General features: G+C 44.7%; 1 protein-coding gene across 3 annotated transcripts; it reads right to left on the bottom strand.

The window, feature by feature from the left end:
• Window positions 1-25: 25 nt before the first annotated feature.
• LOC118370264 (ATP-binding cassette sub-family C member 4-like) lies at window positions 26-27,921 on the bottom strand. Of its 3 annotated transcripts, none has more exons than XM_035755202.2 (30): window positions 27,649-27,921; window positions 25,868-25,978; window positions 24,532-24,652; window positions 24,153-24,377; window positions 23,542-23,631; window positions 22,415-22,578; window positions 20,334-20,459; window positions 16,847-17,096; window positions 15,967-16,113; window positions 15,208-15,297; window positions 14,485-14,676; window positions 12,781-12,875; window positions 12,586-12,672; window positions 10,479-10,575; window positions 10,046-10,255; window positions 9,312-9,449; window positions 9,148-9,185; window positions 8,924-9,030; window positions 8,618-8,764; window positions 8,366-8,445; window positions 8,102-8,252; window positions 7,898-8,017; window positions 7,626-7,736; window positions 5,814-5,914; window positions 3,120-3,467; window positions 2,891-2,980; window positions 2,593-2,765; window positions 1,892-1,997; window positions 985-1,119; window positions 26-791 (listed from the first exon to the last, which is right to left on the bottom strand). In XM_035755202.2, exons 1-30 carry the CDS (start codon window positions 27,720-27,722, stop codon window positions 705-707), a joined length of 4,011 nt encoding a protein of 1,336 aa, XP_035611095.1. In that variant the 5' UTR covers window positions 27,723-27,921; the 3' UTR covers window positions 26-704. The 3 variants fall into 3 exon arrangements, with proteins under 3 accessions (XP_035611095.1, XP_035611096.1, XP_035611097.1); XM_035755203.2 differs by having other exon boundaries at window positions 16,006-16,113; window positions 27,649-27,920; XM_035755204.2 differs by lacking the exons at window positions 24,153-24,377; window positions 24,532-24,652; window positions 25,868-25,978; window positions 27,649-27,921 and adding an exon at window positions 23,727-23,784.

Genomic DNA, 27,921 nt, shown 5'->3' with positions numbered 1-27,921 from the left:
TGTAAAAGAATAGACAAAACACTGGTGTACATAAAGTGTTACATTTTACATGAGATTGAGTTGGTATAGCTAAATAACTTCTGTTTTTACATGGAATACACATTACATTTTTAATAAATATGAATTATACAAAGATCATTAATCTAAAACTGCTGCAAAAAAATGAAGGCACTAAACTACATTACATTGGTTATATAACCAGACATAGGCCACGTAAATGAATCTAAGGAAAGAGTTCTCATATTTTGGCCATTGTAAATTGTGGACACAAGTCTGACAAAAATATTTATCAGTCAAGTCACGATTATACAATCAATTGTCATGGGTCTCGATGGTTATTCCTTTAAAAATCGATTGGTTACTGCATGTTTGTTTGATAAATAAAAAAGCTAAATAAATAAGGGATGGTTAACATTTAGTGTTTCCCCACCACATACCCCATCCCAACTTTCTTAGCTTGGGGAAAAATCCCTACAACTGCATAAGTGGATTTGACTCAACTCCGCCTATGACACACTCGACCAAACCGTTCCACCTCTTTGCAGCTTCCTGTCCAAATGGAGTTTCCGACATGGAGTTTTTGCAGGGTGATAAGGCACTGTTGATCTCTGTAGACTGGAGAATGCCATGGGACTGCAGTGCCAGCCAACTCTGAGGAGCAGTACTCCAGGCTTTAAACAATAGCCAAAGCCTCCTCCAGGCTGTTACAGGGCCGTCTCAAAGATGACCAAGTTGCCGTCCGCTCCGACCCCGCCGTTGCTCGTACTGGGACGACTCCGGCTGTTGTATGCCTGAATCAAGACGGGACAACCAATGTTAGTGTATGCCAACCCGAAAAACCAGAGGTATGTGGTGGATGCACAAGAACACTACTCCCACACATCTGTGTGGTAGCATGTCACTTTGAGCAGTAAGCTATTTCACTGCCAGAGAACAGTGGGAGAGTGAAGTGGACATGCTCTGTTGAGTCAGTGTGCTACTTACCTGTTTAGCTGACTGCAGGAGGGCAACAGCCTCCTGCCTGCCTGTCTGCTGGACCATATTAAAGAAGATACCGTCGTGGTTCTGAAGTAGGGTGTAGGGCTCGTCGTATTCGTGGATCTGACCCGCGTCTAGAACCTGGGAACAGAATGAAGTTATAGTAAGTAATCTATGGTCTATCATTAGGGATACAAAAAGGACCCGATAAGCCCTTGGACACACGTTTGGGGTCACTTAGAAATGTTCTTGAAAGAAAAGCACATTTTGTGGTCCATCAAATTAATCAGAAATACAGTGTAGACATTGTTATGGTTCTAAATTACTATAAGAACCTCCAATAGTCAAAGGTATATGAAATACAAATGGTAGAGAGAGAAATAGTCCTATAAATACTATATTAACTACAACCTAAAAACCTCTTACCTTGGAATATTGAAGTCTCATGTTAAAAGGAACCACCAACTTTCACATGTTCTCATGTTCTGAGCAAGGAACTTAAACGGTAGCTGTTTTACATGGCACATATTACTTCTCCAACACTTTGTTTTTGCATTATTTAAACCAAATTGAACATGTTTCATTATTTATTTGAGGCTAAATTGATTTATTGATGTTTTATATTAAGTTAAAATAAGTGTTCATTCAGTATTGTTGTAATTCTCATTATTAAACAATTTTAAAAAAGAAATCTGCATCGCCTTTTTTTTGGTCCTCCAATAATCAGTATCGGCGTTGAAAAATCATAAATCGGCCAACCTCTATTTACAACATTAACAATGATGTTATTTTAAAAACAAGGACATTTTTAAGTGACCCCAAACTTTTGAATAGTGTATATATATATAAAATTATACTCTAGAGTAGACAGATACACAATGATCACCCAACTCGGTAACTGGAGAGCTCTCACCAGAATGCGGTCGCTGTCTATGATGGTGTTGAGGCGGTGGGCGATGGTGAGAACGGTGCACTCCCTGAATTTGTCTCGTATCGTCTTCTGGATCAGCTCGTCTGTTCTACAGAGCCAGGACACAGACAGGGAGGACACACTCAGCTGGGAGGAAGAAACACACACACACATACACTTTCCTCTACTACTAGATGCCTCCCAGTCTTATGTTGCATTCATGCTAAATGACTTAAATGTAAATGTAATAACCAAGTGGGAAGGTGGTAATTACCAGTTGGATGCTTTCAACTAATTGAGAAAAGACGAGTGGCTAATTGACAAGAGGCTGCATCAAACTAAAATTACAGCTATCATGCCTGTGAACAAGTGTTGGAAAACCATTAGTACATTTATTTTTTATTTTTTGGTATGATGTATGATGTATGATGTATGGTTTTACTGTCAAATGTTAGAGAATTTTCTTAGTAGGTGAAGTCAGCATGTGAGAAAAGTCAAAACTCAGGGATGATAGATGAGTTTCACCACTAGTAATTACTAGTTGGAGGGGCCTTCAAGTGGTTTTTCCCAGTCATAAGTGGTAAATACCACCTTCCCACTTGGTTATGAATGCAGCATATCAGCTGCCTCTGCTGCTCAGCTCGAAAGGACAGACAGGAGGTCCTCCATGGCAACACGTGTGTATGAGAGAGGCAGCTCTGTACCTGGGGTCCACGTTGGCTGTGGCCTCGTCTATGATGAGGATGCGGTTCTTCCTCAGAACGGCTCGGGCCAGACAGACCAGCTGCCTCTGACCCACACTGAAGTTGGAGCCCGACTCGGCCAGAACCGTCTCCATCTTATTGGGCAGCTCCTCCACCGCAGACTTCAGCTGGACCTGGAGAGGAACCAGTTACTGGAGTAAGAGCCTGATCAATGCCTCCAAAAACACACATTAACCTGTATGTCAATACGTGACAGTATGTCCCGTTACTGTATCAATAAGAGTCTGAGGAGCAGTACCTCTTGGAGAGCGTTCCACAGGTCCTCGTCTGTGTGCTGGCTGAAAGGGTCCAGGTTCTTCCTCATGGTGCCGGTGAAAAGCACTGGGTCCTGCAGAACAGAGGGGCCACAAACAGAAAAATGTAATAAGCTCTAACAGAGCCATATCTGAACTCGGAGCCTTTCCTTTACTACATTTAGACGGACTAAGGGACTGAGCACCCACAGAAGACCCACCAACAGTAGCTACCTGAGGTATGATGGACATCTTCTGGCGCAGGTCATGGAGGCCGATCTCGGAGGTCAGAACTCCATCAATGTAGATCCTGCCCTCTGGCTCTGCCAGGCGGAAGAGCGCCGATACCAGGGAGCTTTTCCCCGCACCCGTCCTGCCCACGATGCCAACCTTCTCTTTGGGCCTGAACATGGCCTTCATGTCCTTCAGGACCACAGGTCCGTCTGAGCTGTAGGAGAAGCTGACTCGGTCAAAGGTGATGAGGCCTTGGCTCGGCCACTCAGGAGGAGGACGCTTCTGGGTTTCCCAGGGTGCTTCACTCTCCAGCTCTGTGTACTCCACCACCCTCTCCACTGACGTCATCTGAGGACGGTGAATAAACCATGTCAGTCAAACAGCCATGGCTTTTGTACTAGCATGGTGTCTAAGCAGCCCAGTACATCATTGGGGGCGAGCTCACTGCCATCCAGGAAGGAAGGCCCAGATTCCAGCAACCCAAGCCATAGACTGTCCTCTCTGCTTCCGCACAGTAAGTGGTACCAGTGCATCAAGTCCGACACAAACAGGCTCCTGAACAGCTTCTATCCCCAAGCCATAAGACTGCTAAATAGCTAACAAAATGGCTACACAAACTATCAGAGTTGACCCTTGTATTTCATTTTGTCTCTATGCTCACTCACAGGACTCTTGTACACACAATCATATTAACGGCTGCTCCTCTGTTTATCATACATTCTGATGCCTAGTTACCCCACCCCTATCACTCCAGTATCCCTGCCCATTGTAAATATGGTACTGGAACTGACTGACCCCAAATATAGCTTACTCACTTAACATGCTGTTCTTCTATTTCTCATGTGATTTTGTTCTGTTATTTTTAGTACTGCATCGTTGCGTTTAGAGCTGGCAATAAAAGGCATGTCACACTGTACTTGTGCAGTACATTTAAACTTGAAACGAAAAGCACTATAAAGAGCTGCATTAAGAAGCTTCAGAAAACCCTCAAGCTGGATTCTTGAAAGATGTTATGGACGAACATTCCATCCTGGTGTCATGACGTTGGCCTGGGGGTAGGTTTATGACGGTCATATATACACCCCCCTTTCCACTCTCTCTACCCTACTGGTGTGACATTTGAAAATCCCTTGGTTAACATAAAGATTCTGGGAACATCAGAAGGTGGGGGGAAATTAACCATATTTTGGTAATCCGACCAGTTGAACATATGCTGTGGTACTAAATGGAGACATTCTCATCAATGATAGGATGACAAACTCTACAGTGGAAAGTCTACACATTAGAGTTATCAGAATCACATGGAATTGTTGTGCAATTTAAATGTTTGAATATAAAATTATTGATGAAAAGATCAAATGTAATTTTAGCTTCCAAATGAGAGATTTGGGTTTTCATAAGGTTAGGGCTCTGCTCAACAGTGGCCCACCCCTGTGAAGAGACATGTGTTATAAAACCACACCCTTCTCTCTCCACTATATAAAGCCTTGACGACAATATAACCTCCTGTTCCGAGGATGTGAGGACGACGGTCCATACGTTAAAAGAACTAACATGTCAGCTTTTCCGGGTACATTAGGATGACGATCCGATGTCAGAATGGTTCAGATAATAACTACAGAACAAAGCCAACCTCAGCGTGAGCTTTGGTTGCGAATGGTATGAACTTTGAACTCTTTATTCACTACAGAAGTGAGACCTCCTAGCTGTTGAGTTAGCAACAGCAGCTGAAAACGTGGGCTAGGAAAGAACAGACAGATTTATCCCGTCTACCACACAACGACATTACTACAACGTATCCAATTTACCAGCAGAGATATTCTTCAAAGGACAAAGGACTCTGTTGGGCAACACGACCTTCCATCAACCACCAACCTACCGAAGCGCAGCTCAGAGTAAATATTTACTGCATTTTCGTTTTCCAAATGGGCGGTAATTTAGAATGCATAAGATACTGTATTTACGATAGCATGGCTTCTCCCTTTGTTCCTCAAGTCTTCCCGCACTTTCACTCAAACCCAATCCCCCTTTTCTTTGTGTAACCAGCTGTCATATCTGTTCCGTCCGCCAGGGACGTTTTCCTTTATGATATAATTTGTAATCAAGGTATGATTCATCCTGTGTATATGTAATTATGTGTGATTAGTTAGGTATTTAGTCAATAAATAAATTAACCCAATTTTGTATTGCTGATTCAACTTGTTTAGCCAGGGTTTGTGAAGATAACCAAGAATGTACAACTTTCAGATGAGACTGAAATAAGGTGACAATTAATATTGACTGCTATTTATGTAAAATATTACTAGGTCTTTAAGAGTTTATTCGGAAGATAACTGCTCTATAAATATTATTTTGTGGTGCCCTGACTTTCTAGTTAATTACATTTACATAATTAGCTCAATCAGGTAATATTAATTACAGAGAAAGGATTTTATAGAATAGCATGTCATATCACTTAATCCGGCATAGCCAAAGACAACACTGGCATGAAAACCAGCATGAACAAGATGAAAGGCCAAATAGACCAGGAGGCAGTTTCAGAATGACCACTAATAGTTCTGAGAACTGGGTTACACATTTCAATCAACATACTTCCAGACTAAGTTGTCTGTTGGGTTTGTAAAGCATGTAGCATCTCTGAAGAAGGGGTTGATTGTAAAAACAGGTGTCCCTCTACATATCTGGTTGTCTCACCATGTTCTCCACCTCAGCACTCTGCCGTACCCCCCACTGGAACATCCCCATGAGAGTCACAGCGTAGGACAACGCCAGGCCTACAGATCCAGCCTCCACCTCTAACAAGGCCAGAGGAGAAACAAACAGGACACTGGTTAGACCCAATGCTCAATCAATCATTGCTATTCTAGGTCTGGTCTGGCAACAAGCTGCAGTTTTCATAACCTCCTTCAGCCCAAGTATACAGTCTTGGCCAAAAGCTTTGAGAATGACAAATATACATTTTCACAAAGTCTTCTGTCTCAGTTTGTATGATGGCAATTTGCATATACTCCAGAATGATATGAAGAGTGATCAGATGAATTGAAATGAATTGCAAACTCCCCTCTTTGCCATGTAAATGAACAGAACCCCCCAAAACAATTCCACTGCATTTCAGCCCTGCCACAAAAGGACCAGCTGACATATGTCAGTGATTCTCTCATTAACACAGGTGTGAGAGTTGACGAGGACAAGGCTGGAGATCACTTGGTCATGCTGATCGAGTTCAAATAACAGACTGGAAGCTTCAAAAGGAGGGTGGTGCTTGGAATCATTGTTCTTCCTCTGTCAACCATGGTTACCTGCAAGGAAACGCGTGCCGTCATCATTGCTTTGCACAAAATGGGCTTCACAGGCAAGGATATTGCTGCCAGTAAGATTGCACCGAAATCAACCATTTATCAGATCATCAAGGAGAGAGGTTCAATTGTTGTGCAGAAGGCTTCAGGACACCCAAGAAAGTCCAGCTAGCGCAAGGGCCGCCTCCTAAAGTTGATTCAGCTGCGGGATCGGGGAACCACCAGTACAGAGCTTGCTCAGGAGTGGCAGCAGGCAGGTGTGAGTGCATCTGCACGGACAGTGAGGCAAAGACTTTTGGAGGATAGCCTGGTGTCAAGAAGGGCAGCAAAGAAGCCTGTTCTCTCCAGGAAAAACATCAGGGACAGACTGATATTCTGCAAAAGGTACAGGGATTGGACTGCCGGCCTGGGGTCAAGTCATTTTCTCTAATGAATCCCCTTTCCGATTGTTTGGGGCATCCGGAAAAAAGCTTGTCCGGAGAAGACAAGGTGAGCGCAACCATCAGTCCTGTGTCATGCCAACAGTAAAGCATCCTGAGACCATTCATGTGTGGGGTTGCTTCTCAGCCAAGGGAGTGGGCTCACTCACAATTTTGCCTAAGAACACAGCCATGAATAAAGAATGGTACCAACACATCCTCCGAGAGCAACTTCTCCCAACCATCCAGGAACAGTTTGGTGACGAACAATGCCTTTTCCAGCATGATGGCGCTCCTTGCCATAAGGCAAAAGTGATAACTAAGTGGCTCGGGGAACAAAACATAAGATATTTTGGGTCCATGGCCAGGAAACTCCCCAGACCTTAATCCCATTGAGAACTTGTGGTCAATTCTCAAGCGGCGAGTGGACAAACAAAACCTCACAAATTCGGACAAACTCCAAGCATTGATTATGCAAGAATGGGCTGCCATCAGTGGACCAGAAGTTAATTGACAGCATGCCAGGGCGGATTGCAGAGGTCTTGAAAAAGAAGGGTCAACACTGCAAATATTGACTCTGCATCAACTTTATGTAATTGTCAATAAAAGCCTTTGACACTTATGAAATGCTTGTAATTATACTTCAGTATTCCATATTAACATCTGACAAAAATATCTAAAGACACAAAGCAGCAAACTTTGTGGAAATTAATATTTGTCTCATTCTCAAAACTTTTGGCCACGACTGTACTCTGTAATTGTGTTGGCTCTCGTGTGCCGTTGTCCCTTACGGTCTCGGAGCAGAAGGCAGCCGAAGGCGGTGATGGTGACGAAAACGGCGCACATGCCATCCAGGCGGACGGCGAACCAGCGAGAGGTGACCAGGAACAGGAACCAGGATTCTGAGAGACACTGATTCAGTTATATTCCTATAGAACGGACCGCACAGAGCGGAGACTGGGTAGAATGTATACATGTTATTAAATATCATTCTCCATCAATGTACTTAGACCCATTGGAGACAAACAAAACGGAAGTAAGGTAGCATTGAAAGGACAATCACCTGAGTGCAGATCCTGATAAGCGTCAAAGGTATTTTGGAATCGCTCCTCAGCTCTGAATGCTCGAATCGTCCACAGACCTTGGAGGGACGAGGACAAGTGGGAAAAGACTGGACTACGAGCTGCAGAGAGACACACGGTTACTGATTACTGTCCATGTGCACACACACACACACTATTAAGCAAAAAAGGCCATTGGCACTCACTGGTGGATTCCAGGCGCTTGACATCTCGTGACGTCTGCAGGAAGTAGCGTCTCAGGAACAGGAAGACGATGATAAGAGGAGCCAATGGGATGAGGATCCAGGGGATGACGGAGGCCGCTACAGCGACCACACCGATGATCTGCAGGAATATCTACTCAGGAAAACAGGCCCAAAGAAATAACCAGAGGAGAGGGAACAGGTTAACTGGTGATCGAATAGTAAATACTTTGTGAAAATGACCGGCCAAAATGTGTCGTGGCTCACCTGAATGAAGTCCACAAAGGTCCAAGGTAAGGCCGCGTCCAGTTGGCCAATGTCCTTAGAGAAGCGGTTGAGGACTCTTCCTGGGGCACAACAGAAGACAAGACCAATAATTTAAAGACTTCTTTCTTTGTCTACTGATGTATTAATGTTTGACCTTAAGCAAACAATGTAGCGTCTCTCAACACAGAAACTGTGGCAAAAGAAAATTGCTTTCCCTATGTGTTCCAGTTTGCGCATTGGCTTATAGCTCACCAATTGGGTTGACGTCAAAGAAGCGTACAGGTGTCCGGAGGATAGAGTTGAACATGCGGTTATGCAGAGACTGAGCAGCTTTCACCAGCACATTGAACATCACCAGACTCCTGGCAAAGCCAAAGATGAGAGTTGCTCCAGTCAAACCTGAAAACACAGATTTCCCATTTCAGAATGTTACATTCTGAAGTACACATTTTGTAACACAGACAGACGCACAAAGGTTATGGAGGAAGAAAGAGCCTGCATGACACTATTCTAGGAGTATCAAAACAACTCCCGAGTAGGGTTTCCACTGTGTCTCACCTGCGTAAATGCCGAGGTAGAAATCCAGGTTCAGCTGTTCAGTGACGTTGACACCATTTTGGATGGTCACAGTGCCGTTAACGTTGAGCTTCTCCTGCTCTCCTGCCCTGTCAATCACAGAGGAGACAGAGGTAAAGCACAGAGCCAGTCCCAACACGGCATGTTAAAAGCGTATCATGACAGTTGCATGACTGAAAATGAACAGTGAAATTAAAACGTCTTACCAATATGCCAACCACCAGTCCTGCAGAATATATGCTGCCTGCACACAAAAACATATGTTAGTAGACCTATATCATTTAATTAAGTCGTCATCAGATTGAGTTTCTTCCACACTACTAGCGCTGCTTTTGACCATGTAGTTGTACTGGGGTTATGATGTCATTACCTGAGCTAGGAACTGGAGTAATACAACTCCTATCAACACCAGGATGTTGGCGCCTGCCTTCAGGTACTTTACATAGAGGCCGACGCCGATGGTCCCCTCCGAGCGGCTCTCCTCGACTACTGTCTGGACAGGCTCTGCCTGCATTACACACAAACACAATAGCATTTAGTGGGGGTTATTCATTAAAGCCACTGCAAATAAAATAACATTACGTTGCACAGATATCATGTCTAGTGAATCATTCTGTGCACTCTGTAGGAGATGAACCTCTACATAGTTTAAGCACGAGGGAAGTTAAGAACTTACACAACCCCTGTGTTGGGGAATCTGAGCATGTCAACAAGATCCAAATGAAAGTAGTTTTTTTAAGGAAAGTACAACATGTACTTTGCTGTGGCTTGCATAGGTTCTACTAAAATTACAAGGCAACAGTAACACCCCCCTTGGGCCAAATAAGTGTAATTGTGTAAATGCCGGATTTCTATGGCAAGGCATCATTCACCCAAAGGTCGTCAAAATCAGGTCAATGCTGTTGTCTGAGATATGACGTGTGACGGACTTTGCTGTCTGGCAAACTTCTACTAAAAGTTTGTACGCACTGCCTTGTGGACAAAAAGAGCAAGCACGGGTAACTTTTTATTCACTCACTGCTTTGCTACAAAATATCAGGGGCAGAGTGAAAATGCTCCTAGTGACAGTATCTAAGGACTGGACCGGAAGTGGGCGGGACCCACCGGAAGCTGTTCAGTTCCATCTTTAACAGAGCGTATGGAGGAGGTGTGGGAGACCTCTGAATTCTGCGAGAGGGTGCGGCTGCATGGCGAGCGGCTTTCAGTCTCCACCCCTGGGGCTTGTGGCCCCTCCTCTTCCCTCTTCAGGAGGGAGGTGAAGTCGACCCCAGAGCGCTGGAGTTCGCTGTACGTCCCCTTTGCCACCATGTGACCCTGAAACAGACACACGAAAGTCACACCCCACCAAACATCTGGAGTTTGTATGTAAATGTTTAAGTCGGTCTGCATTTATACAGATGTTCCTACGTGTGTTTACAGTAACCCATGGTAACCAACCACACCCGCTTGCAGTGCGGGTCCTGCATTAACTTAAGCACAGGGTAGTGCATATGTGCTCCTATGTAGTCTTAAAGTGTGTGTGGAATGTTGAACACACCTCCTTGAGGACGAGGATCTGGTTGGCTGCTTGGAGGTACTGCAACTGGTGGGTGACCAGGATGCGGGGCTTATTCTTCAGAATGCCACAGATACACCTGAACACACATGGAAATAGAGACTTTTTAGAGTACCAGATGCGCACCGGCAAATTGGAGATTGGCCCTGTTTGAGAGGTGACAATCACTAGGGCCAGCTCACAAGTATTTGCTTTTTAGACATGGTTCCTAAATAACACATTTTGAAAAAATATGAAAAAATATGATCGCATCTACACAGATCAAACTGGCTACACAAAGCTTAAGTAGGCTACCACAAAGGGAACCCGAACGCTGTTCTCTAGAAGAGTCCGCTGTTTCAGCCTAGGTAAAAGGTGCCTATTGGATTTCTTTGCAGCGCATACATAATTTCAGATTTTCAAAATTGATAAAATCTCAAATCTAGTGCAAAGGCATTTTAGAAGCATTTCCTCTACTCACTCATTCTTCATCGCGCAGTCTTCTAAACTCCCCACTCAATTTAATGCCAAGATGTTTTTATTGATGTTTGATCATTACAGCCTATCAGGTTGCGTAATGTTACGTGGAAAATACAACTAATGGGACGCAGTATTAAATGTATATCACACTCACCCAAATGAGACCAGTTATTTTTAGTATTTGCATTTCATTCTCTTCACTAGCAAATGCGAGTGAACTGCTGACACTTTAGAGCCCACTGAATGTCCAGCTTATGTTTGCTAACGTTAGCTTGAAACAATGAGTTTACCTTTCCACAACACACAGAGCCGAAAAGGGATTTGTCCATGTGTACGTACAGCCGACAGTCGGCAAACTCAGCATCACATCAAACAGGAGGGGCAGACGCAGGGTAGCTATGTCGAATAATGATGTATTAAATCACCATATCTGTTGACACAAACTCCATACATGTCTGTGTGTTGCAGCTCAAATCGGGATGATTTACTCAGTGGATGTATTTATTAAAATCAATTCAGGCCCCATTCATTTCTGCATACTTTTAACTCAATCTCATACATGGACAGAATTGCAGTTGGTAGGTAAAATGTGTGCATGTTGGCAGGTCTGTGACAGCATCCACACCAAAAGCACAGATTTACACTTACAATGCTATTGAAACCTGTTCTAACCATTATAGCTTTTTATACATGTGAGCAAAGCACAGTAAAAGTGCTGCCCACCTCTAGTCACTGCCCTGCTGGTTCCATTATGAACACTTTCCAGGGGACCGTGCTTCTACACCTGCATTGTTTGCTGTTTGGGGTTTTAGGCTGGGTTTCTGTACAGCACTTTGAGATATCAGCTGATGTACAAAGGGCTATATAAATACATTTGATTTGACCATGTCATGTGACAGGAAGCGGTAGAGTAGGGCTCTGTTGCCATTGTGTGCTTGACAGTGGCAGCAGCACCACTCCTTTTCCTGCCTTCCTACCCTCACTGGTCCCCACCGGGCCCCTCTGCTGTGATCAGAGGCTAGGGCTGCTTTGATAGAGACCTCAGGGAGGTTGGAATAGAACACTCCAGGCTTTCTGCTACCCTGCCAGATAAATCACCAGCCACCAACAAAGGACTGGGGGACAGGAGCAGGAACAGAATGCTTCATAACGCCCCAGAACAATAGTGGAAGTACTGTACACATTCCAGTTTATGCTTCAGTAAGTCAGTAGTTCATTCACTGCATTACAAGTAAGAGAGGAATACATTGCTGTATGCTTTGCGCATGATCCTTGGAGGTACTGTCCTTGCTTAGCCAATGTTACAGTTGCACATCTTGTTTAGACTTGGTGAGCTACCCTGTGGCAATCCCCGTGACCCCTTATAAGGACAAGGAGAGTGAGGATTACGGTGGTGCAAAATGGATGCGCTTGCACAAATGTCAATTCTACATCTATGAAATGACGTGGAAACAACTTGGATTCAACCAGTGTGTGCCCAGTCGGTTTGTGTTTTCTATAGTTTTGCTCTTTTACAGTCATGTTGAGACGTGTACCGAGAGCAAAGTTCTAGCAGTGTATTGCATCACTATTCAGTTGTGTATAAATTCTTCTTTTTTTAACTGTTTAGCTGAAACTGTGGTTAACTCACTGTTCAAACAGGTGTCTCCCGACCTCAGCATCAACAGCACTTAGAGGGTCGTCCAGCAGGTAGATATCAGCATCCTGGTACACAGCCCTGAGACACAACAAGGCTTTCAGATAGAGACTGGAGGATATTCATCACATCTATAGAATGTACCTCAACTCATTTCTACTCTGGTTTGAAGTCGAGCTGTGGTCTTACCGGGCCAGGTTCACTCTAGCTTTCTGTCCCCCACTGAGGGTGGCTCCTCTGTCCCCTATCACTGTCAGGTCCCCGTCTGGCAGCAGCTCCATGTCCTGAACACAGAAGGGACAAGAGACAAGACAGGAGTTAATAGGACCCACAATCCCTCAAACAGGAGGACCATAATGACTATGTGCAGGACATGATCTTCCACACAGAGGAAATGCAGCTTGTACACAGTGGTAGTGTTACAGAGTGCACGGTTGGGGACGTGACACTCACTACAGATCACTGTGTGTGTGGTTCCTCTCTAGGTTTCTTCCTAGGTTTTGGCCTTTCTATTGAGTTTTTCCTAGCCACCGTGCTTCTACACCTGCATTGCTTGCTGTTTGGGGTTTTAGGCTGGGTTTCTGTACAGCACTTTGAGATATCAGCTGATGTAAGAAGGGCTATACAAATACATTTGATTTGATTGGTTTGAAGCGTTCTCCATGGCAAGTGAATGTGTGGCTAAAAGTCCAGTCCTCTGATCAAAGAGGAAGTGTTTGTAGAGCAGATGTCTGTTTCATGGGATGTGGTTGTGAGACCTTGAATCTAGTCTCACATTGTGTTCAATAGGGCAGAGAGGACAGCGTGTATGTGTTCAATAGGGCAGAGAGGACAGCGTGTATGTGTTCAATAGGGCAGAGGACAGCGTGTATGTGTTCAATAGGGCAGAGGACAGCGTGTATGTGTTCAATAGGATAGAGGGACAGCGTGTATGTGTTCAATAGGACAGAGAGGACAGCGTGTATGTGTTCAATAGGGCAGAGAGGACAGCGTGTATGTGTTCAATAGGGCAGAGGACAGCGTGTATGTGTTCAATAGGACAGAGAGGACAGCGTGTATGTGTTCAATAGGGCAGAGAACAGCGTGTATGTGTTCAATAGGGCAGAGAGGACAGCGTGTATGTGTTCAATAGGGCAGAGAGAACAGCGTGTATGTGTTCAATAGGGCAGAGAGGACAGCGTGTATGTGTTCAATAGGGCAGAGAGGACAGCGTGTATGTGTTCAATAGGGCAGAGGACAGCGTGTATGTGTTCAATAGGGCAGAGGACAGCGTGTATGTGTTCAATAGGGCAGAGAGGACAGCGTGTATGTGTTCAATAGGGCAGAGGACAGCGTGTATGTGTTCAATAGGGCAGAGGACAGCATGTATGTGTTCAATAGGGCAGAGGACAGCGTGTATGTGTTCAATAGGGCAGAGGACAGCGTGTATGTGTTCGATAGGGCAGAGGACAGCGTGTATGTGTTCAATAGGGCAGAGAGGACAGCGTGTATGTGTTCAATAGGGCAGAGGACAGCGTGTATGTGTTCAATAGGACAGAGTGTATGTGTTCAATAGGGCAGAGGACAGCGTGTATGTGTTCAATAGGGCAGAGAGGACAGCGTGTATGTGTTCAATAGGGCAGAGGACAGCGTGTATGTGTTCAATAGGGCAGAGGACAGCGTGTATGTGTTCAATAGGACAGAGAGGACAGCGTGTATGTGTTCAATAGGATAGAGAGGACAGCGTGTATGTGTGCATGTACGAGTGTTGACAGCTCTGATGTAAGGCATACCACCTAGAGCCCAAGGTGTTGGTTCTCTTTTGCAGTCAAAGTTCATGAGATCTAACGGGCTCAATGGAGCTTCAATCTCCCAGCGTTAAATACCATGAGAGCTCCATTCAGTGTGTCTTACCCTCTTGAGGGCGCAGGCTCTCAGGACCTTCTCATATTTTTGAGGATGGAGCGCTTTGCCAAACAGGATGTTGCTGCGGATGGTTCCGGGGAACACCCAGGGCTGCTGGGAGGCGTATGTCAGCTGACCTTTGACCTTCAACACCCCTTTGTCGTGAGGCAACTCCCCCAGGATGGCACTGAGCAGAGAGGACTGTGGGAAATTTGAAGGGGGAACAGGTGAGCTTGATAACATACACTGAGTGTGCAAAACATTAGGAACACCTTCCCAATATTGAGTTGAGCGTGAAAAACCCTACAGCGCTGCAGTTCTTGACAACTCAAACCAGTCGCCTGGCACCTACTACCATACCCCATTCAAAGGCACTTAAATATTTTGTCTTGCCCATTCACCCTCAATGGCACCATGTCTCAAGGCTTAAAAATCCTTATTTAACATGTCCCCTCACCTTCATCTACACTGATTAAATTGGATTTAACAAGTGACATCAATAAGGTATCATAGCATTGACCTGGTCAGTCTCATGGAAAGAGCAGGTAATCATAATGTTTTGTACACTCAGTGTACACAAAGGCACTGTCACAGTCAGAAGAGAAAACCTCTTTACAAATCCTGCAATACCCGTTTCTGATTCACACGGTAGACAAATAAATATTCCAGTTGCCTTGCTGTCCTCATACAGTGATGTAATAGGCTGGCACACCAAGAAACATGACCTCTGACCTTTCCAGCCCCCACAGGTCCAATGACAGCGACAAGCTGCTCTGACTTTACTGTGAGTGACAAGTTCTGGAGAGATGGGGCGTCCTGACTCTGTACAGAGTGAGAGAGGGGACATTTCAGGTTAGACTTTATTATACGAGTTGTAATACAGTGAGAGTTTAGCATGTCTTGGAGGTATAATCTAACTTTCTCACTCATCATTATTCACAAATCATTCAGGACTATCCATAATCATGGTAGCAGCCACATTAATGTAGAAGTGTTTAGAAACATTATATTCTTATTTACAATAAGTGACATTTAACATTCATTTCTATTGGGCAAAAAATAATCTGAAACAACCAAAACAAACAGCAAATGCATCCAACACAAGCTTGATGTAATCGGTGTGTGCTAGGAATATGGGACCAAATACTAAACTGTTGACTACTTTGATACACAAGTGAATTTGTTTATAAATACTTTTGCTCCCCTAAAAATGGGAGGACTATGTACAAAAAGATGCTGCAATTTCTAAACGGTTCACCCGATATGGATGAAAATACCGTCAAATTAAAGCTGAGAGTCTGCACCTTAACCTCAGTAATATTTCAAATCTGGAGTATGTATCTGTGTGTATACAGTGAGCTCAAAGAGCTGGAGTAGAGACAAAACAACTAAATTGCCTCTGTCCCAATACGTTGAGCTCACTGTATACACACACAAGTAGCGTCAAGCTGCAATAAAGGTGTGTGAGATAGCAGTAAACAGCACTGTAACTGTATTTAGGAGTCTGGGTGGCAGTGGTTGAACATTCACCGTGTCCCAGTAGCAAATCAGGTCCTGGATCTCCACATTGGGCTCTTGCTTCTCCTCCTGGAGGAATCCATGTTTGCTTTTCACAATCTCATCCAACAGGAGAAAAGTCTGAGAGTGGAAACAAGAGAGAACCAGTGATATACAGCCATGTCTCATGTTAACAAAACCACCATGTCGAGATGGATCCCAGGCTTCGTTTACAATCGTGTTAGATTGAGATGACACATTTAACAACTTGAAGATCTTGATAGCAATGATGCCCGTTACGTCCCTAGCTTTGAACAATCAAATGACCTACAGTAATGAAAAGCCTGGCTGAGGCTCAGATAAGACCCATGATGATTTTACAGTCACTGATCATAAAGCATGATAATGTGACATGATTACATAATGACTTAGGAGGTCAGATCCAGAGCTGGGACTTGTGTTTCACATTGGCATCCAGGCAACTGTCAGGGCAGCACGTCTAAAATTAACTAAAAAGGAACCGAGCGCAGAGACGACACCTGCACTGTCGGAAGCCAACACGTGCAGAAGACGAGCCTTGCACAACCTCAGGAGAGCTCTGGTATTGTATGGTTCACACAGAGATAATACTTACATATGTCAGAGATAATGATTAAAACCACCCAAGAAATAATGTCATGATTCACATCAGCGCTTTGCTGGTTTTACATCTTCATTTGACATGGTTTATTTTTAACAAGGGACAATGCATCTCTACCTTGGATTAACTACAGATGCTGTGTGCTTCCCAGTAACTTCACCATATGATACCACAAATAAATACTGAAACTCCTTAAAATGGTTGCAGTCTCAGAAGCTCACATGTATTTTGTACCTTGATCCTGCGGACGCTGATGCGCGTCTCAGACAGTTTCTCTATGGCCGAGGGGAAGAAGAGGGTGACGGTGAGGCGGACGGCACTGTACAAAGACACGGCCACAAACACCCGGCTGGCTGAGATGGTGTTCCCCAGGAGGACGTAGACGGTGAAGGTGATGAAGACGATGATCTTACTGGCCGCAAAGAAGGAGGCCATGTTGAGGCCTCGCAGGTAGGAGCTTGACATGATCTTGGAGATCTCTTTCCTGGGGGAAGAATGGGAGAGAGGAGTTCTGTAACATAAACAAACCCAGGAAGCATTTCAATAAATATAAGACCACAGAAACAAGTCTGCATATAAATATGCCTGAGGATGCTACATGATTGACATGAAAACCAGGACGACGACACACTGATAACATGGCTTTGATGACTGATGGTTTATCTGGCCACTTTTCTGAGCCCTGCGAGTATGTGTAAACACGTGTGGATATTCAAAAGGAGAGGAGCAGGGGTTATCCTGTTGCATGGGGAGAGGTTGATGTGCACCACAGATTCACTCAGAGACATTAGTAACCACTGCACGAGGAATCCGTATGTAGCCCTTTATAAAATTGCTCAGATTGAGTATTTTTATCACTGGGATAAACCATGGGCACCTTGTTCTCCTTATACTAACAGCCAGGTGACAGATTTAGACAGCCTTATGACTGGATAGTAGTAGCATGTCCATGTCACAGCTCTGAGGTGGAGAAGCAGAGCTTGTCGACACCTGTTAACATGCCAGTGGCTTTGTGCCAGCTCTGTGATCCGTTGTCCATTTTAGGACATCGTAATATACACAGAGTGTACAAAACATTAAGGTCACCTTCTTAATATTGCGTTGCACCCCACTTTTGCCCGCAGAGGAGTCGTTGGGTGGTGGACCATTCTTGATACACACAGGAAACTGTTCCGTGTGAAACTCAGCAGCGTTGCAGTTCTTGACACAAACCGGTGTGCATAGCACCTACCACCATACCCCGTTCAAAGGCACTTAAATCTTTGGTCTTGCCCAGTCACCCTCAATGGCATACATACACACCCCATGTCTCAATTGGCTCAAGAATACTTCATTAACCAGTCTCCTCATCTACGCTGACTGAAGTGAATACAACAAGTGACATCAATAAGGGATCATAGCTTTCACCTGGTCAGTCTAATGGAAAGATGTTTTGTACGCTCAGTGTACATGGTGGTTGTGTGTCAGAGGCCCTCTAGCAATACCACACCAGGCAATAGTGGTGGTTACGAAAAGTAGGGTCAGGTGGTATCCAGATTTTCAAACCGCTACTGTAACATACCAGGGTATGGAGTTCCCCGCAATGCACACAAGGGGGCACCATTTCTTTTCAAACAGTCCAAAAAAAAAATGCTTACAAATTACTAGCGTATTCCCGTAGCGGACGCTTGCTAATTGCGAACAAGCGCAAGTCAACATAAACAAATTACAAGGACAGACACCCCAGCTCATGAAGCTGTACAACTATGTCAAAAGGTTTGCTGCACACACAACAAATAGGGTTCTTGATCCAGGAGGGGATTGATTGTCTCTGCTGTAACCATGAATCTTGATCTTGCAGGCTAGCCACTTTTTAAAATTTTATTTTACCTTTATTTAACTAGGCAAGTCAGTTAAGAACAAATTCTTATTTTCAATGACGGCCTAGGAACAGTGGGTTAACTGCCTGTTCAGGGGCAGAACGACAGATTTGTACCTTGTCAGCTTGGGGATTTGAACTTGCAACCTTCCGGTTACTAGTCCAACGCTCTAACCAATAGGCTACCCTGCCGCCCCTTAGCTAGCAAACCATTTACATAGCTGGAGCCCTGAGTTGGAGAGAATTTATTTGGCACATCTTAGATAGTTAAACGTAAGATATTTAGTTGGCAAACAGTTGTGAACTTCAAGCGTAACTTGATCACCTCTCTTGCACTGGACAACAGTCGTCACAAAAGCTTCCGTTAACTCTGTGCTCTTTGTAAACAAACATACCATGATTGGCTCAATCAGCTGCTTTGGGGCAGGGCTTCAATAATGAGAAAAAAATAAGCAACAGGCAAAATGAAGAACAAGATCTGCTTTATCTACTAACCTAGTGCACAAGATGACCAAAAAAATACATACACTCAGTGTCCCGTTTATTAGGTACACCACCCCAACAGTAATTCACATGGCTGTGACTTGCTATATAAAGCAAGCAGACAGACATGCAGTTACTGTTCGATTGAACTTTAGAATGGGCAAAGCGAGCATGGTATGATCGTCGGTGCCAGGCGGGCCGGTTCCAGTATCTCAGCAACGGCAGTGGACTAAGGTTACAGAGAATGGTGCGACAAATCAAAAACATCCAGTCAGTGCTAGTCCTGTGAGCGAAAACAGCTCGTTGATGAGCACAAAGGAGAATGGCAAGAATCAGGCAAGCTAACAGGGGGTAACAGGCAAAGAACGGCGGAGTACAACACCGGTGTGCAGAACGGCATCTCGGAACACAAAACTCCTCTGTCCTTGCAACAGATGACCACACCGGGGTTCCACTCCTATCAGCTAAAAACAAGATGCAGCTCCAATGGGCACGCCAACACCAACGCTTGATAATTGAGTGGAAAACATTGCCTGGTCCAACGGTAGTCAGGATTTGGCATAAGCAGCATGAGTCCATGGCCCAATCCTGCCTGGTGTCAACGGTACAGGCTGGTGGCGGTGTTGTAATGGTGTGGGGGAATGTTTTCCTGGCTCACGTTAGGTCCATTGATACTAATTGAGCAAAGTTTCTAATCTCTGAATAATTCAGACCGTTCTGGAGGAAAAGGTGGGTCCAACCCGGTACTAGATGGGTGTACCTAATAAATTGGCCACTGAGTATATATTGACAGTATTGAAAATCATAACATGGGTATTTCAAAATACCCCAGTTTACCACCCAAGCCTAATGAAAAAGGGTTCATCACTAGGATTTCAGTCGATTTGACTGACAACTGTATGTTTGTATAACTTATACATTTGTGTCAGTGTTACTTTGGCACAAAGTACGAGATGGACTCAATGCATTGTCTAGATAAGCTTATCTAAAATGTCTGGACAAACCCTCAGGAGACTGACATGAATGTAGTTAGTGTGTTTGACAATTTCCTTAAACAGCGTTACAACATCACAAGAAGCTGTTGTTGGTGTCGATTCCTCATCACAGAAAAATAAGAGGAAGGTATTTGGTTAAAACAGATCATGGGACCGTGACTCACGTCAGCAATCCTAACAGGATAACCAGCTGAATTGAATCATGGGTGATGGCAGAATTCTTGAAATAACACATTTCACAATCTGTAATGGGCTTTGGACAATAGCGCTTGTTAAATAAGCATTATTACAGTAACAATATCTACAAATGTAACACTATTTCAATATTGAGTTTGTTCTGTGCAGTGGGATCCATTCAAAAGCTTCAATGTTATACTTTTTTTACCTTCTGACATCATTGACCAGTGCTGAGAAGGGCGTCTCCCAGGCATACATTTTGATGATCCTGATTCCAGACACCACTTCATTCATGGTGCGTATCCTATTGTCAGTCAAGGCAGCAGTTTTACTCCTGCAAGAAAAGGACAGTTCTGAGCAATTTTTAAGACTGTAAAAACACCAGCTTCATGTGATTTTATTTAGTACTCCCACACAGAGATACTTGCATATGATTGTATACAAATGTAAGGTTTGAAATTACTCTGATTTAGTTAAATATTACATCTGTTTGGGCATATTGCGGTCAATTTGCAGTCTACAAATTATTTGTAATTGTGTTCAAGCCCCCTGACCATCTGCTCAAGAAAAAAAAGGTTAAAAAAAGAAAGAAAAAGACCACTATCTATTTCTTAGAAAAACCTGGTTTATTGACAAGACAGCGAAATGTGCCCTCACAGGGTCCACGCTAGGGTTATGTTCTCACGGGGTCCACGCTAGGGTTACGTTCTTACGGGGTCCACGCTAGGGTTACGTTCTCACGGGGTCCACGCTAGGGTTACGTTCTCACGGGGTCCACGCTGGGGTTACGTTCTCACGCGGTCCACGCTGGGGTTACGTTCTCACGCGGTCCACGCTGGGGTTACGTTCTCACGCGGTCCACGCTGGGGTTACGTTCTCACGGGGTCCACGCTGGGGTTGCGTTCTCACGGGGTCCACGCTGGGGTTGCGTTCTCACGGGGTCCACGCTGGGGTTACGTTCTCACGGGGTCCACATTCTCACGCGGTCCACGCTGGGGTTACGTTCTCACGCGGTCCACGCTGGGGTTACGTTCTCACGCGGTCCACGCTGGGGTTACGTTCTCACGCGGTCCACGCTGGGGTTACGTTCTCACGCGGTCCACGCTGGGGTTACGTTCTCACGGGGTCCACGCTGGGGTTACGTTCTCACGGGGTCCACGCTGGGGTTACGTTCTCACGGGGTCCACGCTGGGGTTACGTTCTCACACGGTCCACGCTGGGGTTACGTTCTCACACGGTCCACGCTGGGGTTACGTTCTCACACGGTCCACGCTGGGGTTACGTTCTCACGGGGTCCACGCTGGGGTTACGTTCTCACGGGGTCCACGCTGGGGTTACGTTCTCACGGGGTCCACGCTGGGGTTACGTTCTCACGGGGTCCACGCTGGGGTTACGTTCTCACGGGGTCCACGCTGGGGTTACGTTCTCACGGGGTCCACGCTGGGGTTACGTTCTCACGGGGTCCACGCTGGGGTTACGTTCTCACGGGGTCCACGCTGGGGTTACGTTCTCACGGGGTCCACGCTGGGGTTACGTTCTCACGGGGTCCACGCTGGGGTTACGTTCTCACGGGGTCCACGCTGGGGTTACGTTCTCACGGGGTCCACGCTGGGGTTACGTTCTCACGGGGTCCACGCTGGGGTTACGTTCTCACGGGGTCCACGCTGGGGTTACGTTCTCACACGGTCCACGCTGGGGTTACGTTCTCACACGGTCCACGCTGGGGTTACGTTCTCACACGGTCCACGCTGGGGTTACGTTCTCACACGGTCCACGCTGGGGTTACGTTCTCACACGGTCCACGCTGGGGTTACGTTCTCACACGGTCCACGCTGGGGTTACGTTCTCACACGGTCCACGCTGGGGTTACGTTCTCACACGGTCCACGCTGGGGTTACAATCTCACGGGGTCCACGCTGGGGTTACAATCTCACGGGGTCCACGCTGGGGTTACAATCTCACGGGGTCCACGCTGGGGTTACGTTATCACACGGTCCACGCTGGGGTTACGTTCTCACACGGTCCACGCTGGGGTTACGTTCTCACACGGTCCACGCTGGGGTTACGTTCTCACACGGTCCACGCTGGGGTTACGTTCTCACACAGTCCACGCTGGGGTTACGTTCTCACATGGTCCATGCTAAAAGCAGGCCAAAGATCAGTTTACAAAGCCATTGGTATGTTCATTTGGTTTCGTATTGGGCAAGAAAAGGGAGGAAGGCACTCACCGAACTCCCTGCTTATTTTGAAAAATCTTAAGCTCAAACTCCTATCTACATTGTGTGTTACCTGAACTTGGAGAAGAGCCTTCCGAACATGGTCTGCGTTGGCATGAGGATGACGAGGACGGCCATGCCTGCGAGGCATGATGGGCCAATCTCCACCCACAGCAGCCCCAGGACGGCCGCCGCCTGGAGAGGCCCCACCCACAGGAAGTGCAGGAAAATAGTCACCTGTAACCAAGCGGGGGGAGGGGGGATAATGTGTTGGAACTCATAGGGTTTGAGTATTTCTAAACGACAACAGGATTTTGGGAGATGGTTGTACATCAGTTGTCTCAAATTCCCACCCGCGGGCCACCAGTGACTTACAGGCCTGATGTGGCCCACAAGCCATGAGTTCTAGACCTCTGTGTTACATCTTCAACATGGCTGCTTCATCTACACTGTAGTTTGATGCTAGTCACTGAATCGGACTGTGTACGTTCCATTCAGCCATGTTCTAAACAGTAATATGTAGCAGCATCTTTCCTTGACTTTGAATCATTGACCACAACATGCATCAAAACAGTAGGGTGGAGCAGGGCAGTGTTTTCCCAACCGTGGTCCTTGAGTACCCCAAACAGTACACAGTTTCATTGTAGCCCTGGACAAACGCACCTCATTCAGCTCATTGAGGGCTTGATGATTAGTTGAGCAGTTGAATCAGGTGTGCTTGTCCAGGGTTACAATAAAATGTGTACTGTTGGGGGTACTGGGGAAATAGGATTGGGAAACACTGGAGTAACAACTCAAATGTTAATGTGTCTGCCAGGTGCCTGGAGAAGCCCGTGACTGACCTTTATCAGAATGTACAGTACTATACTTCAGTCTGTCACCAAGAAACAGATCCCTTTAGATGCCAAAATAGGTTACGTTTTCACCCCAGGTGTCAGCACACAGATCAAAATTAAACTCAAGTGTTAACCTGCATGGTGCCAGTCAAAGTAACAACTCAGTCAGCCTTGTGCGACTTATGCAACCTTCCAGGGTTGAAGTAACAGAGCTGATATTGGATTGGGTCTGTCTGCACAGTGGATCAAAAGTATAGGCTAATTTTCAAAAGCTTTTTTCTGCTGTTGCTATTAGACCAAGTCAGCAATATGCAAAGTGATATATATATATATATATTACCCTTATGTATTACAGGGTTCATACCTCATCAAACTTGTTGACATCATTGGATAGCAGGTTCACTATTTGGCCTGTGGTTGTTTTCCCCATCGCTGCACTGCTGAGACACAGGGCCTGGGGTGACACAGACATTACCAAGTTAATTATTGCAAACTCAATAAATAACACCAAGTGATTTGTCACTGTCACAATACAAAGAAAATACCTACACGTCAGTTTGGAAAGGCAGTCATACCCTAGAGCAGTGTTTCCCAGCCCTCTCCTCAGGGACCACTAGTCGCTTCACATTTTTGTTGTAGTCCTAAACTGGCACACCTGATTAAATTACTCTATCAATCATCAACCCCTTGACTAATTTAATCAGGTGTGCAAGTTTAGGACTACAACAATGTGAAACGTATGTTGGTCCCCGAGGAGAGGGTTGGGAAATACTGCCCTAGGTGAGGGGAGTTCCTTACCAATTAGTGACCTTAATTCATCAAGTACAAGAGTGGAGCGAAAACCTGCAGATACTCTGCGCCCTCTGTGGAATGAGTTTGACGTGTGTGAGAGAGATTCATCCTTTAGTCAGCCGAGCTCAAGTTCAGAAACGACCTTGAAAAAAAGGTGTGTAGGCATGTGTCTCTTATAAAGACCTTCTTGTAGATCATGTGACACATGGCTACTCGCATCTTCATGCCGGTCCTCTGGACGTGGAAGAAGTAGAGGTGATGCGTGACGGCCAAGATCAGGGTGGACAGACAGACACCAGCAGCGTAGCCAAAGGCCTCATACAGTGCATCCATATTATCAGGATCGTACTTCTCAAAGTACTGGATCAGCTTTCCCAAGAACACTGGCTGGATCACCTTAATCACCTCCTATTGGGGGAACAAGAGAAGAGGTAGGGAATACAGAGGATATGAGGTGAATCCACAGCTTGATATATAAACATATGGCTAAGATAACATTGAAATTCCCTAGCAGGACAGGGTACCGGTAAGTCTTCCACAAGTCATGTTTTTTTCTACATACCTCAATAAGAGTAAAGATCCCCAGCACTGCGTAGGGTTTCCAGTAGCACTTGATGAGGACTTTGGTGAGTTTGGGAGGCCTGAGTTCTTTAGCAGCTTTCTGCACCTCATGGTCCCAGTGCCTGAGGAAAGATGGCTTTTCTTTTACTATGGGAGAATCGCAATTGAAATTACTTGATTTCTCATGTCCTCTCCAATGAGTATTGAGAAGGAGGCGAGGACCGACGACGCAAGAAGTCCCTATAGGTACCTGGATGTTCAATTCTGCATTGCATCATGTGGTGATACAAATGGACAATCTAAGATTAGTACAGCGATTTCTTTACATTTAAATGAGTGACATGGAACACCTTTAAATAGTTCTGAAGTAACTACATTGATTTGTCATTTTAAAATATATCGAGGTCGTTTTCCCTGCAAAAACAAGGAGTTTTTTATTATTCAAACCACCTGCGGGCCAGATTGGACCCCTCCAATGTTTGACACCTCTGTTTTGATAAAAGGCAACAGATTGGTCAGCCTGACCACATTTAATAGACGTAGGATATTTTAGTTACATTTGTGTACCTCCATTTAGTATGATACGCTACGTTGCGTATAGAATAATGGTCCGGTTACTTAAGACAGAAACAAAAGTTGGGTGGTTGGTCGGGGAGAATGGGTACGTCCAGCAACTCAAATGTTACATGTTTTAGTTGCGTTGGGGACAACTGTAGCATTTTAGCTAACTGTTCCCCTTAACCTCTACTTTGAAGGTATGGAGAATTTAAGTTAATACTCCTAACCTGCTGCTTTAGCCGCTAACGTTAGCCACAAATGCTAATGATGCAACAAGAAGCCTGGCCTTAGAGCAAGAAGTATAATACTATACATCCTCCAAGATGCTTGACACATTCAGTCATCCAATTTCTATGACGTGGTACGACCATTATTCCATTTGTAAGGTAACATATCATACTAAATGGAGGGATACAAATGTACATTCCAAATCCTACAAATTGAGTCCAGGTTGGATAGGTGAAGCTAGACAACATTATTTTGTCATTTATTCCATTTACATGCTTCCTTTTACTGAGCTATTTCATAATCATCCTTGAAAGCAGGCAGGACAGGCAGCCTGTAAAATATTAACAATGACATGCAGCAACTCTTTTCCATCTATTTATCAAAGGGTAAACAGCCAACAGAATATGGCTGTCATGATATGCTTGGTGTTTAGTAGTGGGAGGATAAACATCTGGTTCGAAGACCCTTCCGCTATTACGTTCTATTTGGCCTTAATTAACCACAATTCAACAGGCCACTTCTGACTTAGTTCAGAATGATGTTTGCCATACCTCTGTAGTTCCTCTCCCAGTCTCTCAGATCCATCCTCCGGAAGCACTTTGTACATGTCATCTTCCTCTAACCTCCGTTTGTATCCAATGCGGAACAAAGGATTTAGCCAGCTAACGAAAAAGGGAAGACAAGAGGTAGAGATGAAGAGTTCAATAAATGTAGTGTTACATTCAGGATGAGCAGAGCAATGCATGCACTAGACGAGGGTTTCCCAAACTCGGACCCGAGCCCCCCGGGTGCACGTTTTGTTTTTTCCCCCCAGCACTACACATCTGATTCAAATAATCAAATCTTGATGATGAGTTAGTTATTTGAGTCACTGTGTAGTGCTAGTGGGGAACAAATTGGGGGGAAAACTTGCACTCACGGATGCCCCAGGACCAATTTTGGGAAATCTTGCAGTAGACCAGTGCTTCCTAAACTTTTCACCCATGCCCCCCTTTCATCTAGGGCTAGCAATTACCAGGCACCTCACGATATTATCCCAATACTTAGGTGCCGATATTATATGCATTGTGATTCTATACTGTGATTCAATGTTCCAAACATATTGCTCACCAAATGTCTGCTGCAGACAAGAGAGCTATCAGAAAACGAGTTTTGATCCGTAAAATAAAAGTGCTGAAATGAATTGGCTCCCTATTTAAAAAGATGGGGAACAAGCTATGAAGGAAAAATACTGGAGATTTGGTACAGCAAACTAGCACAAAAATATTGGGACAGTCAAAATGATACATCAAAAATAATATCCCGATATGTAGTTATCAATTTTTCCCCGATGACTACTTTCATAATTGGTGAACATCACCTGGACATTTCTGACAAGTTATAAATAGCTCTAAGGTCTGCAAAGACATGAGGAAATGTGCTGATGCACTACCCAATTTCGAAATTGCACCTTGTGCATTATACTATTACAACTTTCACGAGTAAATTGAAAAAAAAAAAAAAAAGAAGTTGTTTGTTCTTCATCTCCCACTACCTCTCCAAGCCCCCACTGCAGTAGACAATCTACTCTATTTGTGACATAGGCCTACTGGTAGCATGTCTTTGTAAAATGCATTTATTGCAAATGCTTGAGTACCCAACTGTGTGCACTGTGCATGTAAAATGTACAAATTGTCAGCAAATGCCTTAGCAAACAGCAAATGATGTTTTAAAGACCGACTCCAATCTCCTTTTCAGCTCATTTGCACTCGAAAAAAAACGATTTTGCTCAAAACATTTGTTTTACCCATTTGTACATTACTGTATTTATACGTGGGGCTGGTGTATTGTTTTTCACAGGAAATGTCTCAATATTGCTGGAGTGCGTCTTTAATGCAAATATAAAGCACAGCTTGTCTCATTCAGTCAAAACGAGGCATCCATCCTTTCCCTTCTCGCAGAGGTTTACCGAGACAAATGAGATGGCGATTAATAGCCTAGCTTGCGCAAACAATATTCTTGATTCATAAATTACTGGAATCTTATTTGGCATCATCCTTAATCCAAGACTGTATGAATCAACCGGAAATTGTGATTTCTCGGTGGGGAAAACCATCGAATTACATGGGTAAAACGCACTTTGTGTTAAACCATACTAGTGATTTGAGTTGTTTATTATGACGTTATACCTACTTTCATTAATCGGCAAATTATTTAACCCCTCAAACTAAAATTAATCGAATACGTTTTGAATATCCTAACAGTACCACTTTTAGTAAACACTATAACGACTACCTGTAGAGCCTAGCTCAACTTTATTTCAATAACCCGGCGGCGAAGGTTGTTGACTTACCAGAAGAATACCTGTGAGAAAAGATTAGCTGTTGCCGATGGATTCGTCTTCGCATCTTTTTTTACCGGTTCCATATTTCCCTGCTGGCTCTATTCAAAGGCTTGGCCAACTTCTACGCGTGCGGTGCGACAAAGTCTGCTAGCTCCAGTCTTCAAAACGGTTACTTTATTTCCTGTCGTGTAAACTTGGTTGCACGCACATGGTACATGGGTTAGGTTACAAGAAAGACAGCCAGGAGAATTATGTCAGCCAATCACTGATCTCGAGTCGGAA

Source organism: Oncorhynchus keta, chromosome 37, assembly GCF_023373465.1.
Source record: "Oncorhynchus keta strain PuntledgeMale-10-30-2019 chromosome 37, Oket_V2, whole genome shotgun sequence".
Classification (NCBI taxonomy): Eukaryota; Metazoa; Chordata; class Actinopteri; order Salmoniformes; family Salmonidae; genus Oncorhynchus; species Oncorhynchus keta.
This window is presented reverse-complemented; position numbering and strand designations above follow the sequence as displayed.